The 18,993-nt window shown below is 43.7% G+C and overlaps 1 protein-coding gene across 2 annotated transcripts in view; it reads left to right on the top strand.

Moving 5' to 3' along the window:
• The first annotated feature begins 994 nt into the window (after positions 1–994).
• The window catches only part of LOC119165190 (small subunit processome component 20 homolog), a 127,143-nt gene continuing 109,144 nt past the window's right edge, over positions 995–18,993 (top strand). The window contains exons 1-14 of one of the 2 annotated variants that reach the window (XM_075871014.1): positions 995–1,146; positions 1,715–1,865; positions 2,800–2,861; positions 3,314–3,384; positions 3,524–3,712; positions 4,998–5,082; positions 8,658–8,717; positions 8,802–8,879; positions 12,137–12,283; positions 13,443–13,616; positions 15,814–15,954; positions 16,401–16,478; positions 16,741–16,912; positions 18,868–18,964. In XM_075871014.1, the coding sequence (XP_075727129.1) occupies positions 997–1,146; positions 1,715–1,865; positions 2,800–2,861; positions 3,314–3,384; positions 3,524–3,712; positions 4,998–5,082; positions 8,658–8,717; positions 8,802–8,879; positions 12,137–12,283; positions 13,443–13,616; positions 15,814–15,954; positions 16,401–16,478; positions 16,741–16,912; positions 18,868–18,964 (1,655 nt within the window). In that variant the 5' untranslated portion in view covers positions 995–996. Of the gene's footprint in view, positions 1,147–1,714; positions 1,866–2,799; positions 2,862–3,313; positions 3,385–3,523; positions 3,713–4,997; positions 5,083–8,657; positions 8,718–8,801; positions 8,880–12,136; positions 12,284–13,442; positions 13,617–15,813; positions 15,955–16,400; positions 16,479–16,740; positions 16,913–18,862; positions 18,965–18,993 lie in introns of both variants that reach the window. The other variant, XM_075871015.1, reaches the window with a different exon arrangement.

An 18,993-nucleotide genomic window follows, 5' to 3' on the forward strand; every position in this document is an offset into this window, starting at 1 on the left:
CAATTTCCGCAATTTGACGGCATTTCCGAATTCGACACTGCAGAATAGCACCGCACGTGGTTTATTTCGGCGGTGATGGTAGTGTGTTGGTGAAGCACGTGGAAATGGCCTGGAAGATGTTTTGCGAGACAAATTTGAGGAGCCGAGTTGAAAGCAAGCTCTGCAAGTTGTTCATAGTTGTCTTCCAAGACTGCGCAGGTGAGCTGAAATCTACGTCAACCATGCAACGAGGATTATGGAAATGGTAATTGCAGGAAGGGAAGCATAGTGTCCCTGCAATTCGTGCTTCTAAATGCAGCTGGCCACCTGACATTCGCAGTCACGGTGAGAGCTTAGCTGTGATTGCGGGGCTTGAAATATTTGTGGTGGTGTAGACGTTATATCATAATCAGCCCGACTACGCCCACTGCAGAGAAAAGGCCTTTCTCATGATCACCAGTTAACTCGGTCTTGTGCAACTTTTTAATCTCACTGGCCTACCTAACTTCTCCCTTGTTCATAATTCAGTAAGTTACGCGTTACGGGCCCGGCCCATGTCCATTTCTTCTTGATTTCAACTACAGTATCCTCAACCCGTGCGTACCATGCGTTAGCTACGACATGCTTTCCTAGTGGTGGCGCAGACTTGTTGGTCCGGCATCTTTTATTTTTAAATAAAAATAGCAGGTTAAGCTGGGCGCTTTTGTTGTTGCAGCCTATGTGATCCTTTTCGTGGAGGTACGAATGGGTGGTGCAAAATCATTTGACGCCGTGTCTGGCTGCCGTAATTTTAATTTGGCGCCTTGCGCGAAAGCATGGCCAAAGTGATCTAGAATATTCTAGCTCACATTAGCATAGCTTGCGAAATTTGTGGGACTAGAATCCGTCGCTCAGTTTATTGACTGTCTGGGAGGACCAGTTCGGCGAACCATCCAACGCGCATAAAGTTTCCAACTTGGTTTCCGACGTGAAAAACGAAACAGCAGGCTCGCTTTATCAAGCAAAACGCCATCGCGTATGCATCATACAAATACCGCAAAATGGCGCCTTCTATGTTGTTACCACCGTGGCTTACACGTGTATTGTAGACGAGTAGCGCTATTTTGCTCCGCAGCGACCAAGATGAAAAACAAGCCGCTAAAACACAAGTCGGAGAATACGTTCAGGGTAAGTGAATCAACTGTTATTTTCTTCACAAGCCCGATTGCATAGTCTGCGCACATTTTCCGGATCCCGTGACCCGCGCGCTCGCGTGGATTTTGATCAATGCGTCTGCTGTGTTGGTCAGCGCGTCTCTGGTGCGTGATAATAGTTCTGTATCGTGCGCGTACACTAAAGCGGAACGCCTAATTTGCGAGTCGCACATTTCGTAAGTGCGTCGCAGCAATGTGACGCGGTAGTAGCCGGCGTTCTTGGTGCGAGCACTGTGAATGAATTTAAAAGGTGGTGCGATCTTATGAAACATCCCGATACGTGTCTTGTGGTAGAAAGGAATCGAGACTTGTTGGAAGATTTAGCACGCTCTGCCACCGGTGTTGAGTGGTGATATGATACATATCTGCTGTCCCGAATGTCGTGTTTTATCTAAATGCGGCCCCGCATTTAAACGGGGGGAAATGCTGCAGGCCCGTGCACTGGATGTTGAAGATCCCCGGGGGGTTCTAATGTCCCTCCTCTACGGTATCCATCGCAGCCGCATCGTTGTTTTGATGTGTTGCCACTACCTCTATTTCAGTTCCAGTCGTTCTCGGAGCGGCTGTCGAACATCAACATCGATGTCATTCACCGCGTGGGCCCTCACAGGCGACTGACGCCGTTTGAGAGTGAAACATTCGTCGAAGAAGCTCTCAACAAATGGTCCGAACTGAACTGCACCGAGGACTTTGGTGAGAACATTTCAGAATCGGAACAACAGAAAAATCGAGACCCGCCATGGTAGTCCATTGGTTGTGATGCTGACTTCAAGGTCACGGTTGCGATTTAAGGTCACGAGATTGAATCCCGGCTGCCTCGTTTCAACGGAGGCAACAGGCTAAAGGTCCGTGTACTCCTGTTTAGGTGCGCATTTAAGAACGCCATACAATCAAAATTTCAGGAGACCCCCCACAACCACAGCACCGTCCCTGATAACTGTATTGTGGTTTTTGTACGTAAAACCCTAAAAGTTATTACCCTTAAGCGGTATTAGTGCCAGGAAGGAGCCAGAATCAAACTTCAGTTGGTATGGGTTCAGCACAGAAGAAAGCTGACTGAAAAAAGTCTGTGCCTGTGCACCTCTCTTTATCAGAATCAGTTTATTTGTGTCAGTCCTGTACTTGAAAACTAAACCGGAATGCCTGATACAAGATGACGAGACTGGTTTTAGATATAGCTGCAATGATAACACTGGAAATTAGCTGCTGTAAAATCCCCTAAAATCTTATGACATTCCAATGATCAGTGTGCAACATGTGGCTGTGAATATATTAATTAAAATCTAACTACTTTGCAAAAACAATGTGGAGCAACTGGAAAGCATTAGCCCTAAAATGCAGAGAATGTATTTGACTGCACATGATTACTGAAAAGACATTCTTGTGGGCACTGTCGCAATAGCTTTGCTATATGGGTTGAAGCGGGCAGTTGGCATCAGTTCATTTGGGTTACAAATCACCACAGGAGACCTTCATTAAAGCCAACTGCTGCTGCCTGTAAAATTTTTCGTCTCGGGAGGTCTTCTAATGTCTTCGAACGTATGAAGCAGATCACTTGAAGCCATGATATTTTTTAGCCCTATTGAGCAAAAGATATTTTCACATTAATACGATTTTTCTGTTTCAGATAAACTCAGGCATGACATTGGTTTGGAAATACACACCTTGCCTCAAATTGTGCTTCGCAAAGTAAGTTTTTTGCTTTGTCGGTAGTGATTACCTGCTTTCTTGATCTGGTAAGAATGAAGCCAGGGCAGTGGTGGCTGTTTGTGTTGCTGTTGATGTCATTAGATTAACTGCTTTCTTGATCTGGTAAGAATGAAGCCAGGGCAGTGGTGGCTGTTCGTATTGTTGTTGATGTCATCAGATAGGCGCCATCGTCAAGCGCGCTAGTGTGTTTCTTTAGTATTACATATGTGAACTGCCATCACTTTGTGAATGGGCCTAGAAATTATTGCCCTCTGGTGCGAATTTGTATTACACTTGAGCGGGCTGCCATGAAACCATGGTTAAAGGCAGAACCTGTGAAATTTTGTTCATCTCCTACTGCACGGTGTCCACTGTGCGTGGTATTTAATACTTTTGTTTTGTTTTATGGTTTTAGTGATTTCCTGCTGTAATTATTTTTTTTTACTCAACAGGACGCACTGCTGCACGTCGTCAAAACACATTTGGGAAACCTCGATAACAAGGCTCTGGATGCAGTTCTCGAGTGAGTGCGAGAAATTTTCTAAAAGTTGTTGCTTTCATCAGCGATCTTGATGACACATTAATCAACGATTCATCGCAATTTGAAAGCTTTGTCGAAGGCAGTAAAGCCTAAAAGGACAACCGTGGCTCATTGTTTGCAGCATCACAGTCGCTCTGGCCAGAGACCTTCAGTACGACTTCTACCCGAGCTTTCCTGATGTGTTCCGGCTTGTGTGCGCCCACCTCGACACCCGTGACCCCGAACTACTGGAACGTATCTTCGTCTGCCTCTCCTACCTCTTCAAGTTTCTCTGGCGGTACATGGTCAAGGACATCGACCTCATATTTAAGTGAGATTAGTTGGCCTTGTCATATTACTTCATTCATCAGTGCAATAGCAGTAAATGAGGGAGCTTTGTTCAGTAATGTGCATCGTTGCACATGTCTCTAGTCAGATGCAAATGTAGAGATCCGTGGCGTTTCCTCCTCAAAGGCGGATGCACACAATGCCATTGAGTGCATACTCCAGACTCTGGACCTCCGGTGACTCCCCGCCTTTTGGGAACACTGCTGCGTGCATAGGGGGATTATTTCCTTAGTCATAGAGGTGATCGGCTGTCGTGTTTTGGTTGCCTGAGTGGGGCCTTTTCAGGCTTCTTGAGTTTTGTCTCGTATGAAGCATTCGTGCACTTGTGTTACTCTTGCACGACTGGTTAGGGTGCTCGGCTGCCGACTCGAAGGTCGCGGATTCGATCCCGGCTGTGGCGGTCACATTTTGATGGAGGCGAAATGGTAGAGGCCTGTGTTCTGTGCGATTTCAGTGCGCATTAAAGAACACCAGATCGTCAAAATTTTCGGGACCGTGCGCTACGCTGTCTCTTATAATCAGATAATGGTTTCGGGACGTAAAACCGCTTAAATTATGGCTCTTGCACAACATTATGATTTGTACCTTCTTATTTTGAATTCAATAAACTAACGGTGCAGCTGGTTTTGTCAAAGTTGTGTGTACACTCATACCTCAATATAACGAACCCATATATAACGAAATATTGGCTAAAATGATGTAAATAAAGAATAGTCTTGCAATAAATATAGTGTTAGGAATATACCATTACATATAACGAATTTCTGGGTGCAACATCGTTATAATGGGGCACGAGTGTATTTCAATTGAAAAAGCTTGCTGAATTTAATCACAAAGAACTGCTGAACAGTAAATTTGAACAAAAGTGAGCTGCACTATGCTCTGCCATGAACGTTTTGCAGTGTAATGTCAAATAAGCGATGTGTGTGGTGAAATTGCTTCGTCTGTGCTGTGGTGTTCCTAAAACATTCCTAGAGTGGCCTTAGAAGTTTCATTAGCTATTCATCTAGTTACTTGCTTGAATCTTGTGCAGATGTAAATAACTAAGTATAGCATTAACAAAGTGACTGGATGCTATCTACAGTTTTTTTCAAGTGTACCACGAGGACCCGCACATTTCAGGAACTGTTATGTGTCACTGACTTTAGTGGCTGCTTGCTTTTCTAGCAGTTTATATGCAACAATCCTGTTATTAATTTAACCTTTTTTTTTTGTCTTATGTGCCTGCGCTGCAATTCCGTACATTCTTCCCCTAACGTGCATTTCAGATTATATGTTCCACTCCTCGGGTCACAACAGAAGAAGTATGTACGCGACTTTGCTGCGGAGAGCTTCGCATTCCTCATACGCAAGGCAAGTGTTTTGTGTGCTGTCTGCAGTTCTTGTTTTACAAAGTTGCCATAATGTTTCAGTCATTGGCCCTGTGCGTCTAGCTGCTGTATCGGTGTATGCATAGTTCACTCTCACCTTATGCCCATTACCCAAAATTCAACAAAATCCAACCTCTTGGTTGAGAAAAAAAAAATTGCCGTGTACCTGAGTGTTTCTCTGCAAATGTTGTCAAAAAATGATAGTCTTCTGCCGACTATACTTTATGAATCCTGGTCTTATCCTAGGCCACCTGTGATGCTGTTTTCTTACCATTTTCGTCCTGCCTGGTGGTAGCACCATATTGTCGAAAGAGGGCTTTTTTGTGCATAGCGTCGCATTTTCAGTTCCACGTAAGAAACACTAGGGTCTTTAAAATGACGTATCTATGTATATTCTAGTAAAAGGAACACACCATCTAATACTGTATTTACTCGCGTAATGAACACACAATTTTTTTTTTGTTGGGGGTGCATTTATTATGTGGCAAATTTTTTAAAAACTTTTTCGGTGGGAGCAAAAAATGCAGCAATGCAAAAAAAGTTAGGTCGCTCAGCTCCTTTGTCGCACTTCACCCATCTTCGGTGGTTGAAGGCACTATTTTCTGCAAGCTGCTCTTGCGCTGCCCGTGCATGCCATAAAAGCGTTCCGTGGCTATCTTTTCACGCAATTGTTTAACAGCAATAGTGGTATCTGCTGTTACCTTGAGGTGTGCCCAAAGCGTGCGCTACGATGGCACAACGCACTTTGCCAACTTCGTGGCAACCTTGCACGACGACCGTGATGATTGCTTTGACATTGTAGCAAGCAACCAACGTTGCAGCTAGCTACCACCGAAACATCAAAACAAATCGTTGATAACAACGACAAAACACTGCGGCCGCCTCACCTGCAGCTGAAGCGAGAATCGCGTACCATGCTGCGGAAATAGTCACGACCTTTTCTGGGGCGACAAGCGATTTATTTCTGGTTTTCCAGAAACGTGCGACACGATGGTGACGAATAGCCCTTCGCGACAGCCATAGTGACAGCAAATCCTGTCATCGTCACTTGAATATCGCGTGCATGTGGTTGGACGTTGAAGTTTTGTACTATTTGCAGGAAGCGGCCGTCGGTTGGCGTGGGATGTTTCGTGACCTTTGCTCGGTGTGTGCTCATCAGCTGCGATGTCTCTACACTTGCATAGTTTATGAACCTCGCTGTGGGGCATAGATATTTAAAAAAAAAAGACTGGGTACAAGCCGTGCACAGATAAAAAGAAAAACTATACGGCGCGCGGCAGCGGGGTGAGGGGGGGAGCCAAGGGGGGGTCGGCATAAAAATAAAAAAAACGGAAAAGATCCAACGGGCAAGGAGACACCAGGTATGGGTTGGCGGGACTGCAGTAGGCGAATGTAGGGGGTGCGTTTATTATGCAGGAAAAATAAAAATCCAAATTTTGATGACTGAAGTTGGGGGTGCATTTATTATGCGAGTGCGTTCATTACCTGAGTAAATATGGCAGTTTGTATTGGTGTTGCACCTCTGATATGTGTTATAGTTGCCCTCTGATTGACAAGTGTGTTCACAAGTATGAATGCAGCCACCAGTTCAGCATAGCTGGGCATTCAGCAAGTGCTTAAACTTTGGCACGGTGGCGGAATCGTGTGGCAGGACAGACAGACCAAAATTGCTGTGTTAAAGTGTCCCGAGGAAGACTATAATTAAAATTTCTTGGAGAATGCCGTGAGAGTGGAACACGTTATCATTATGCCCCTTTTTCATTGCCTTCTTATTTGCTTGCCACGCGTCACTTTCCTGCTAACTTCTCGACCATACTGTAAAAAATGGAACATCTGTGCGTGTGACATTGGTCAACATAGACTCTCTCAGGGTGCCTTCTGCATGTTCACTTTCCATCTACCCACTGTGTAATATGTCTGTAAGTAATATGTCACCTATGTAGAGGCACAGCTTTTTGATGCTGCGGTTGGTTGTGATGAAGTACGGCGGTAATGTGTGGGCAACTTTCAACTGCCAACTCATTGCGTAGTTCGCTGTTGGGATTCCCAGTGGCAATGTACACCACTGCCACGCAATGTTATATCTGCTGAGACTCTGTGCATGGCATGTGACACCATTACAGGCTCTCTTAATCAGATTCGAGCAGGGTCGTGGTTCTGTGGTAGAATACCTGACCGCCATGTAGAATGGCCAGGTTCAATTCTCGCTTTAATGCCTGTTTGTGTTCTTTGCATGCAGCGTGATTTTTGCTTGCAGACAATGCCAAATTAAAGACAACTATTTGCTTTTTGATTGACAGTTTTCACAAGTATGAACGCAGCCACAAGATCAAGATAGGTGGGCAATGAACAAAGGCTTAAAATTTCACCAGGTAGCTAAATCATTGGACAGACAAACCGAAATTTCTGCTCTCTTGGGATTGTCTCAAAAAAGACTACAGTGCAACTCCGCTACAACGAACGCCACTTCAACAGAATTTCCGCTACAACGAAAAATTCACAATTTTTCGTCAGCAGTTCATAGGAGTCAATGCATAAATATTGTCGCCACAATGAACACCTTTTCTTCGATCGTCCCGCTTCAACGAAACTTACGATGCAATTCCAGGCTCTTATACTTATTGCTATGCAGTGAACCGAATTTTTAACATTTTGATGCATTTTCAGAGCCTGAAAATGCCTCAAGGAAGTTTAAAACACGCGTTGGCACCTACAGAAACTACCGCTATACCGCCGCACTTCAGCAAGCATGGGCGCCGCCACTGCTCGATAGTGATGGCAGTGAGACTGCCCTGGTCCTGCTTTTGCCACTGGCTTGCTTTTGAGCTGCAGAGGATCCGAATCTGAAGCTCAGTCGCTCAGTAGTTGATGGTTTTCTTCATGCAGCTGCTCGGTGCGACTGCAGAATGATGCCTTTTCCGATTCCGATGCTTATGTTCGTACTCGGCCAGTGTGGTAACTAATCAGAGCGGCTGTTCGTCCGCATTATCAACAAAATCAGCTAGCCGCGAGTGATGTATGGTAAGAATGGCATAGAATAATGCAAAAGTTGCTGCTCCACGATACCCTGCCTCAATGTCGGCGTTGTCGGATACTTTTGACAGCGGACAGCTGCTGGTGTGAACGTGTTGGTGCACCTGTTTGGTTCGTTCACGAAGGCAGTTTTAGGCATTGTTTCAGCGTGCTTTTTATCATGGCGTCGCTATGCATGAGTGAAAATGACGTGACACTGCTGGGAAAGAATAGGAAGCAGCGGATATTTTTTTGAATTTTGGGAATAAAGGTTTTTCTCTCAATAGCTCAGATCAGCTACATTTTTTTTTTCGATTTTACTACAACGAAACTTTCGCTTCAACGAAATTTTTTCAGAGCCCCGTCAGTTCTGTTGTAGCGGAGTCAGACTGTATTGTCTTTAAAAAAAAAATCTGCACACTAGGCAGCATGTCCTCACGTATGATGGCACATTAACGCTTTGCAAACTGCTTCCGGTATTTTCCCTTATTCGTGTCTCCTGCTCTACTGATTTCATTTTTTTTTTTCACTTATGTATCCTCCCAGGTGTCGGACAAAGAGAGACTTGTGGACATGATGCTGACTTATCTTGAAGCAAACCCACAGGTAAGATCGACACAATGTTGACCTGTTGTCGTGATTTTGTAACGCTCGGTTTTACATCTGGCATTCACTGCATCATTCTTTCAGAGCACTGACGGCATTGGTCGCCTGCTGTTTGAAGCCGTCAAAGGAGTTAAGGGGCAAATGCACAGTTGCATGGCAACGGTACGTATTGGCATGTGCTTATAGATTGATTTACATAACGCTGCCATGTATGCTGCTGTCTGATCGTGTTTCACCGGCAAAAGCTGTTAGCCCACACTGTAACTTTTAGGAAACATTTTGATTGTTTCAGACTATTTTGATAACACTGCACATGAGTTGTGTTTATCCTGAAGCTAACGTGAGCCCCAGCAATGACGCACAAGTTTTACATTCTTCGTGTATAAAAAAGATCGCGCATTCTGCTGATGATCACATTATTCGACGTGGACGACTGTACTTGCTGCTATTGCAGTCTTGCGAGCGTTACTTGCTTGCATGATTTTTTCGCATTCTATGACAGTCATGTGATGGTCAATGGCTGAACTCTCTGCTTTTGAGTGTTTTTGTTTATAGAGTGAGTGTTATTCATACCTGCCAATTTTCCCAAATTGTCCGGGAGACAGTGCGATATGTGCAAAATGCTTAGATATTAACAGGATTTCTCGTGGAACACAACTTGCTGCGAAGCGTTGATCCGTGATCACAGAGGACCATTGTTTCGGAAAATGTTCCCAAAGTGCGAGGATGCGTGGCTGTACGGGTGCAGATATGTACAAGAGCAACTACCATCCTCGTGTAAACGGCTGCAGATGCCGAAAACACAATGGTGGAGGCTCTGAAACGCCATGCTTTCTAATTGCAGTAGATGGAAGCAATGACTGCGGGTCGCAAATGTTTCGATCTCGATAATAAACTTCACCCCCCCCCCCCCTTTCCCCGCTGCAGTCTCCCAAATATTCGTGCTCCTAGGTTGGCAGGTATGGTGATGTGATTTTCTGGACACAATCTTGCCCAATAAAAGTTACATCTAGGGTCGTGCAAATATTGAAACTTTCGAATATTTTCCGAACATTTACTATTAGATTTGCACTGGTATTATACTATTCAAAGCAATCGAGCTTACCAAAGACAAATAAAGTCAACGTCGGAATGGCAGTGGCCTCTTCAGAGTTTTTATATGCTCCCCCCCCCCCCATCACATTTTCATATTGGAGCAAAGCTGCCTTTTAGGCTTTGCTACGATCACACATGTATTGACTCTAGAAAATGCTAGTTCCAATCGGAAATGAAAACGTGGCAGAACAGGGGTTTAATACCGTTTTAGACCTGAAATATGGGCAGAAATTCTGAAGGATTAGACGCCGGAGATTTTTAGCACTTGATATTACAGATGTTCTTATATGTTGATGTCTATAAGGCACATTAGGGAACCCTGAATTCGAAGAGAGTACGCCTTTGCCTTCCGAATCAGTTGGGCGTCCGCAGAAGTTGAAGGAGGAAGAGAGGTGGAGAAAATGTCCTTTTTTCCTTTGACATATAAAGTGTTGTGACACCACATTGGTCACACGAAATCACAAATAAATACAGTTCGCTCTCTGCACTGTCTCATCCTTGACAAAACAACTAGGGAATACCTATCCCTCCAGCAATTCATCAACCTAGCCAAAAAGAAACACTTTCATGTTCCTAATATTTTTAATACTTCGAAGTATTAGAAGGATATTAATCAAATATTCAGCAACTATTTGCAAAATACTTCATTCAATTTTCACTCAGCCTTTACTATTTGAATTTGCTGCGAACCAAGACTCTGCTATTCTCGTAGCGCTAGTTCCATCTTCAACGGTCTGACTGCCGGCTAACTTCACCATCACAACTGTGTCACCCTAGGGTTGGCGTCTTCAGGTGTGTGTAAGGGGAGGGCACATGATGTGGCATAGAATCGCCCCACCGCGGCGGTATAGTGGCTAAGGTACTCGGCTACTGACTCGCAGGTCGCGGGATCGAATCCCCGGTGCGGCGGCTGCATTCCCGATAGAGGCTGAAATGTTGTAGGCCCGTGTGCTCAGATTTGGGTGCACGTGAAAGAACCCCAGGTGGTCGAAATTTCCGGAGCCCTCCACTACGGCATCTCTCATGATCACAAGGTGGTTTTGGGACGTTAAACCCCACATATCAAATCAATCGCACTTACAGGTTCCTCACTTATACGTTTTCTTGCATATAATGCTCCCGACGTCCAAACTTATAGGCACCCTTGTATTGCAATGCTCCTTTCGTACATTTCTGCAACTTTCGCTCCCCTCACGCTCGACGCAGCGAAGCAGTGGCTAGGGTGCTCGATGGCTGACCCGAAGGTTGCGGGTTCGATCCCGGCCGTGGCAGTCGCATTTCGGTGGAAGCGAAGTGGTAGAGGCACGAGTACCGTGCGACGATTCAACCACATGGTCGAAATTCCTCAAGACCTCCGCTACGAGGTCTCTCGTACTCATATCTTCGTTTCGGCATGTAACACCTCAGATATTATTAACTTTCCTTCCCGACACGTTGCGAGCTGCGAGAAATGCAAGAACGCTTGTGTACTTACATTTATGTGCACGTGAAAGAGCCCCAGGTTGTTGTCAAAATAATTGTACTCCACTACTGCGTGCCCAATAACCATATCGTGCATTTTGCATTTCGAAGCCCTTTATTCACAGTCCGACAATTGTTACTGCAGCTGTTATGCGTGACATTCTATACTTGTGTAAACTCTAGTGTTACTTTTGTACATTATGTCTTGCCTCAGTAAATTTTTTTTTTAAATAAAAGAGGGAGGTAGGGCTAGTTTTAGAGTACTGCGACTGGTTGTTGAGACACTACTCTGTTTCATGCGTCATCTGCAATACTGTGGAGGCTGTCAAGCCTTCTTGCAGTCAATGCGTTCGCAACAAAAAATAGTTCTATGTTCTTGCCACCAATAACGTAATTTTTTTATTCGTTATTACAGCGAGAATTGAAAAAATATATTAGGTAGCTTACGAAAAAAAATGGTGTTAAATGTCTGTTATTATGAACTTTGATAGCTTAGTTTGCATGTTACGTCATGTACAGGCTCTCTGTGCTGGGTACATGACGATGGCGGCCATCTGCAATTTCTATCTCACGAGACAGTGTCAGTGCAGGGGCGGACAGACAGTCCTTCAGTCCCCGCATTCTTTTGTGCTCTTCCCACTTTCTTCTGTTTGTCAAACGCGCTAAGGGGTAGCACAGAGAAAAGCTAGGGTGCACAGGCACTAATCAGATGACACGCAAGTGACTACGAGGCGCGCAAAGTTGTACATTTCGCTGACCGAACTTCTTGCACAGCTTCCGCATAGTTGCAGCCGACATGTGAAGCGTAGTACATACGGCATTACTGCTTGTATTCTGAATTCGGTGTGCTCGTTTCTTGCCAGGTGCTGCCTCTGGCGTTGAAGCGTCTCGACGGCTCGGCATGCAGCGCAGCAATTGCATGCCAGGCCCTCAAGCAAACATTTGTTGCCTTGGCGGAGCACCTCGTGAGCCATGCTGAAAACTCGTCTGCAGTCTGGAATTGTCTCAAGGTTGGTCAATATTGCCTTTTCAAGAAGGTGCAAACATTGAAAACTTCTACACAGTGAACCAAATTCACATTTCTATACTTCTCTACAAGTACATGCACTCGAGCCTCGATATAACAAAGCTGGGTAAAAAGAGATGCCGGTTATAACGAAATGAATGAAAATTATTCTTGCATAGTGTTAGGAATAAACCTTTATAACAAATATTTAATTATAACAAACTTATTTTCTTGTAAGATGCAACTTTGTTATAATAAGGTTTGATTGTATATCTATTCATTATTTATTCCCTTATTGCTTTCTGTAACCTAAAAAAAAAAAAAACTTCAGAACTTTTGTATTGAAGCGTTCTGTACACTACTCCGAGAAGTCTGCATAATTTCTGCATAATTTTACAGAGCAAACATGAATTTTATATAAATGAAAATTACTCTTGCAATAGAGTGTTAGGAATAATTCTTTATAACAAATATTTAATTTGACAAACTTATTTTCTTGTAAGATGTAACTTTCTTATAATGAGGTTTGAATGTATATCTATTCATTATTTATCCTCTTATTGCTTTCTGTAACCTCAAAAAAAAAGAAAAACTTTTGAATTAAAGCATTCTGTATGCCATTCGGAGAAGTCTGCATAATTTCTGCATAATTTTATGGAGCAAACATGAATTTCATATGAGTTTGCTATCAGTCCTGCAGATAACATGAAATTATTTCTCTGCATATGGAATGCTTGCAATAGAAAGTTTTTGACTACCTGTACATTGATTGTATCTTATATAACAAGTAACGCAGCCTTGATATTCATGCACCGAGGGCAAAATAAATTTAAAAGATGCATGCAAAGAACTTCAATTTACGAATCCAAATGTTCCAAACTGAAAATGCAGTGGTTGGCACCACTGGCACCTAAGAGGTGCCTGACCTTAGCAATTTCACCTAACAATGGTGCAAGGCAAGAAGAGAGAAATTTGCATGCGTTAGTTTGGACGAAACAGTCAGCACAGGCATACTATTGTTAGTGACTGAAAATGTGGCGAAATGGTGCTGTTCATATTATTATCAAGGATCGACAGACTGAATCGAAATTGCAAATGCCAGAGCTTGAATTATTGTTGTAGTGAGCTCGAGGGAAAAAAAATTGTGCTTTGTTTCATTGCAGGAGGCTGTCGTGGAAGCTGTGGGGAAGTACAAATCTGTCAAGGAATCCGACAAAGAATCCAATGAGGAATTTGTGAAGGTTCTGGCACTCTTGGAAAATGTGGCCACTATCTTGAAGATCTGGGTCCTGTTCAAGAGGGGTCTCCTGGTGCGGAACAATGGTGCAGTCCACGAGGTACCTATTGTGTGCCAGGCTAATTGTGCTTCATGCGGTTTACTTTAGCGCTTGCTTTCTGTGACTGCTTAGTGATGACAGGAGTGTAAGGCAAGATGGGGGTGCTTAAACAATGAAGCATTTGTGGACATAAGGTCGTTAGCCACATCCATTTTAGGGGCGAAGATCCTAATGGTCAAAGCTTGTCCGTTGGCGTGTGGCATTGTACGTCGTACCTGCTGATGACGATGAACAAGAAGTGCATCCCAGACCACACATTTCCTTTCTGCCATCACAGCACAACACATGCAAGGTACCCACCACACGCCATCACAATGACACTGATGACTATGATCACGGATGACTGGCTTGTGCTGTAGATGACGTCTCAATGCGAATCGTATGACTGGAAATGGCCAACAACCAGCAGGAGAACGTTCCTAGACCTCGTATTTGCCAACTTCGGGCTAGATACGATACCACGAGGCAGTAATAATGAAGGCAAAACAAAATTCACGAATCAACACAACATACCAGTTATGACTAATAAACATTCTATGTAACTGTACACCACTTGACACTCATTTACATGTGTGAGTGGTCAAGGTCACGAGTAACATTGAACGATTCCACTGCTTCGCCCACTCATCATCATTCATTTTGTAGATATGCCGTGATTTTTTTTTAACAGCGCAGTATAAATACATGGACTATGACCCTTATTTCTCATTCATAATATTTTAAAATATTCTATTCTATTAAATTTGTGCAGGGATTTTGTAAAGTCTTTCATTGGTATTCAAGATGCTATTTATTGATAATTTTGAGTAAAGTGAAGGTCTTCAAAAGCGTGGTATTTCGGGCTAGTTGCTTTTTGAGGATCATCAAAACAAACGGTGGATGAACACTTAAAGGGCCATTCAACAGGCTCTGAAACATGCAGGAAAAGCTCGTGCATTCTTCTTGCACGTGTCTAACCTCCTTCCACGCGCAGTGATGTCAACTCGGGGATCGGCAAAGTGACGCAGCAAGCATCTTGTCGATTGGTGTAAACCAAGTCTCAACAAACAGTAATAAAGTCAACGTAGCCAATCGCTGAGTAGGCGTCACTGCACGTGGAAGACGTTGACTTCATTATTGTTTGTTGAGACCTAGTTTAGACCAATCGACGAGATGCATGCTGCGTCACGTCACTGATCGCCGAGTTGACCTCACTTCGTGTGGAAGGAAGTTGGTCATGCGCAAGAAGAATCCAAGAACTTTTCCTGCATGTTTCGAAGCCTGTTGACTGGCCCGTTAATAGGAAACTAAAAAAAAAGCTACCCGTGTTGATTGTTATTTTATGGGGCGAAGCTCCTTATGGCGTGGGTCTATCGCTTCTTTGTATGTATGTACATATGTATGTATGTATGTACCCACCAGTGGCACATACCCACTCTAGAGCGGGTACAGGGGTTGCAAGATGGGAAATGGTGGTAGATGGACGCACGGATGGACGGACAAACAGACCAGCAGAGGGATGAATGCACGAACAGACGGATGGACGAACTCACAGACGCACGGACAGATAGACGGACGCATGAATGGTTGCGTGGACGGATGGAAGCATGCACGGACTGACGGGCGCTTCAGCCCACTCATCATCATTCACTCCGTGGATATGCTGTCATTTTTTTGTTTATTTTTTATGCGCTGTTCTGATGATCAAAGTTGAGGTGTTTTGACTTGTGTGTACAATTTGTCCTATCTGTAATTTGTTGCTGTGCAGTTCTCCTGTATTGTTGCATTTTACACTCAAACCTTATTATAACAAAATAGCATGTTACACGAAAATAAGTTTATATCCGAAAATTTATTATAAAGGTATATTTCTAACATTGTATCTATTGCAAAACCATTTTTGTTTGCTTTGTTTTAACCACTATTTCGTTATATTCATGTTTGTTACAATGAGGTTTAAAATAGTTCAACTCCGGCTGGGGCCATGTTGGCCCTATGGTATTCTGAAATAAATAAATAAAGAAATCATCGGGTTAAACCAGACTACAGGAACGGTGGGTTGCTAGCCCCTTTGCATCAGCACTAACAGTCAGAACCTTGATTCCAAGTCTATGATTCGTGATTACGGCCAAGAATGAAGTTGGTTTAGCACTTGTTTTTTTTGTCAGTGTGTTGTTGTTTCACTGACTCCCGTGTTTACTGGTTAATGCATTTGCAGATTCTGGGCTTGCTGCTTGAGCTTGGTGAAGCATCACCAGCGTTGACAGCAACACTTCTGGAATGCCTGGCTTCGTTGGTCAAAAATGGCAGCAGCGCCGTGAGCCCATCCTCTGGTCTTGTCAGCAGACTTGTTCAACAGGTGAGCTCGTGGTCACTTGAAAGGGGCCCTGCAACACTTTGATGGTCAGAAAACGTTTCCAATCTGTATTTGAGGATCCTGAAGATGTGTGAGCCAAGCTTTATATCGCAGCACATGACAGGTAATTCACCAAGAAACATTGGAGGTGGCGGGAAATTGCTTGTTCTTCTGTGGACAAATGATGCTATGAGTTTGTATGGTGGCATTGTTCCTAGCAAAAAGACATACGTACGCTGCATAAAGGAAAGCTAGTGCGTTGGAACCAGCTTGGCATGGAAGGAAATGGCTTTGGGCAAAATTTGTGGCCGTGTCAAGCACGACACGTAAAACTTTCAGTGCAAGGGAAAACTTTCCGACGCAGCTTTTATGTTCTTGATAAATGTACAAGTTGCTGCAATCTGCACACATCTGTGACAGTGTCTTACACTTCGTTTAAATGTTTGCAGGTCTACTCCGGATTATTCTCCGCAGGAAATGTGATAGAGTTCACCAATCGGGTCATTGAATCTGCAGCTTTTGAAAAGGTATGCACGTGGCAAAGACCAGGCTAGTTTTGCCATACTTCATTCATCGTGATGTGACATCATTGCGGTGGTATTGCAGCGATGCCAAAGTGTCAGTACGAACACCCACCTTTGGGTGTTTGTTGCGATGGTTGTTGTGACATTTGAGAATCATTGTAACGCTGTCACAATGGTGTCACAATTAATGAAAGTACAGCCTTCGTTTATACATTTTTTTTTATGAGAAATACAATGGGGGTGCTGTGTTGTCTTCTCTTTTCAGGATGTGCTCTGCCATGTGGTTAGGCACTGCTCTAGCTTCGGCGACAGGACTCACGCGCTATCTCTTTTGGCTGAGGTGGTCGTGAGAAGGAGGCCGATGCCGGCCACTGCCGACGAGCTGTTACGATCCTGGAGACCTCTGCCCCTCTGCACCTCGGATGACACGAGGCAAGGTTTTCGTGGCACACAGCTCTGTTCCTGTACTGTCACGTCCGCCACAAAAATTAATTGGTTGTATCCAGAATTTTATTATAGACAGTTTTGTCCCATTGTATCAATGGCAAGACTCTATTTACTTTGTTATAACCACTAATTTGTTTTATCCGGGTTCGTAATATCGAGGTCTAAGTGAGTATTGACGGTGAAGAACGTAAAACTGAAGCCGATAATGATGCCAATTTATCGGGCAAACCTGCGCTTCAGAAAAAAAAGGCTCAAAGTATGAGCAACACTGTCTGTAAAATATCAGCTAGCATGGATGTCAGTTGTCCATAATCTTATCATTGGTGGAACACTTATGCTGTATGTGAACGATAAAAAATTAATTAAAATATGTTATTACTAGGCCTGGCATTAACTCCTAATCATCTCGGCTACTCGTGTAGTGTGCGTAATCTTATTTGAATAGTCTAAAACAGTAGAGAACTTTCTTGAACATGTTGGTGCACCCTAAACTTGGGGATGCACCCTGAACACAGTGGTGCACCTCAAACATAATGGTGTTGAGTTTTTGTGGGTGGAACGCGACCACGTCAAGAAGTTCCTATGGCAATAACATTGAACCTTGATATACACTTGTGTTTATGTTCAAGGATCCCTTTTACATCAACTTTTTGTCTAATGTGAGTGGTTTGTTGATGTTCAGAGTGCTTTCCAAAAAGTCTGCGTCAGAACAATCTGCCTATAACTACTGGTTCTCTGTTCACTTCTGTTGCAGTGAACAAAGGCCTTTTTGTTACTACCAACAGTTCGAAGCATTGCATATTCAGCATCATTTGTGGCATATGTGGTACCGCTTCTATCTTTGGTTAGTTTAGGTTGGGTTAGTTCATGAGAAAGCATAATTCCTCAAGGACATTCACTATTGGAGCAGCAGCTGGATGACTGCAGTGAAGTTTTTGCTTGTGCTCAAAGCGATATGTACTATTCATCTGCAGTCATCCCTCTTTTTTTTTTTTTTAAGAGAAAATGTGCATCAAGTAGATGCAATGAATGATCCTTAACTATGGGATTATCAGCATGCAATCAATGTGCTAGTTTGTAATAGATATTTGTAATCTATTTTGCTGCTTGTGACATCACTAGGTTGAATTATCAGTTCACAGTGGAACGTCATTAAAAGTCAACATATTGTCACGGGGTCGTGACATGGACGAAGGGAGCAGTGTTCAGGTCGAATATGAAACTGTTTATTTGGGGCGAACTTGTGTCCACACAAAAAGGAAGTCAGATTACAACAAGATGCTGGCACTGATGGCGGCGAACAGAGCCTCGGCCATCGATCAACTGACCAACGGTGAAGCATGTCGGCTTTTATACATGTGCCATTGAATATTCTAGTGATATCGCTGGCGGCCACGTAGTTTCCAAAATAATCTCTAATGTTTGCGAAGTGGGCGTAACCTTAACAAACCGATCTACCACAGTTTCAAAGGTTCTCGAACACTGTAGGCGCGGTTTGCACTGAACATAGTGTAATGGGGCGATAACAAATTTGAGGAAGGAATGGGGCTATATATACAGGTTTATATTAATTAATAATTGGCAAATCGACACACGAGGAGACTAGTTGGAGCCTGTAAGGTAATCTGCACATCAGCGGTGGCGGAATCAATTAGTGCTCCTTTGTCATCGTAGAAAATTGAAAAAAAGTGAAGAAGTGGAGGGAATTTCAGCATTTGGAATTTTAGATGTCCTTTACGTTGGTTCTGTAGGTTGCCACAGGGCAGGACTGCGTATATAAATATAAAATATGGGGCACGTCTAGAAAATTGCATGCGATTGACTGTATACCAAGTTTTTATTGTGGAACTGCATAACAAGTGTTGTGTGCAACTCAGTTTAAGTGATTGCACAAGAACATCTCTTGAAGGGTGACGTTTTATATGTCTCGAACTTTGCAGGGAAGACGTGGTATCGCTCGCAGAGGCTGTTCTCGAAGCCTTGGCCAAGGACGTGGCTGACCCTCTGCTTTGGGCTGGTCTGGTCTCCTTGTCTCACCTAAGGTGCGTGAGCACTACTCTTTTAATGCATT

Source organism: Rhipicephalus microplus, chromosome 8, assembly GCF_043290135.1.
Source record: "Rhipicephalus microplus isolate Deutch F79 chromosome 8, USDA_Rmic, whole genome shotgun sequence".
Classification (NCBI taxonomy): Eukaryota; Metazoa; Arthropoda; class Arachnida; order Ixodida; family Ixodidae; genus Rhipicephalus; species Rhipicephalus microplus.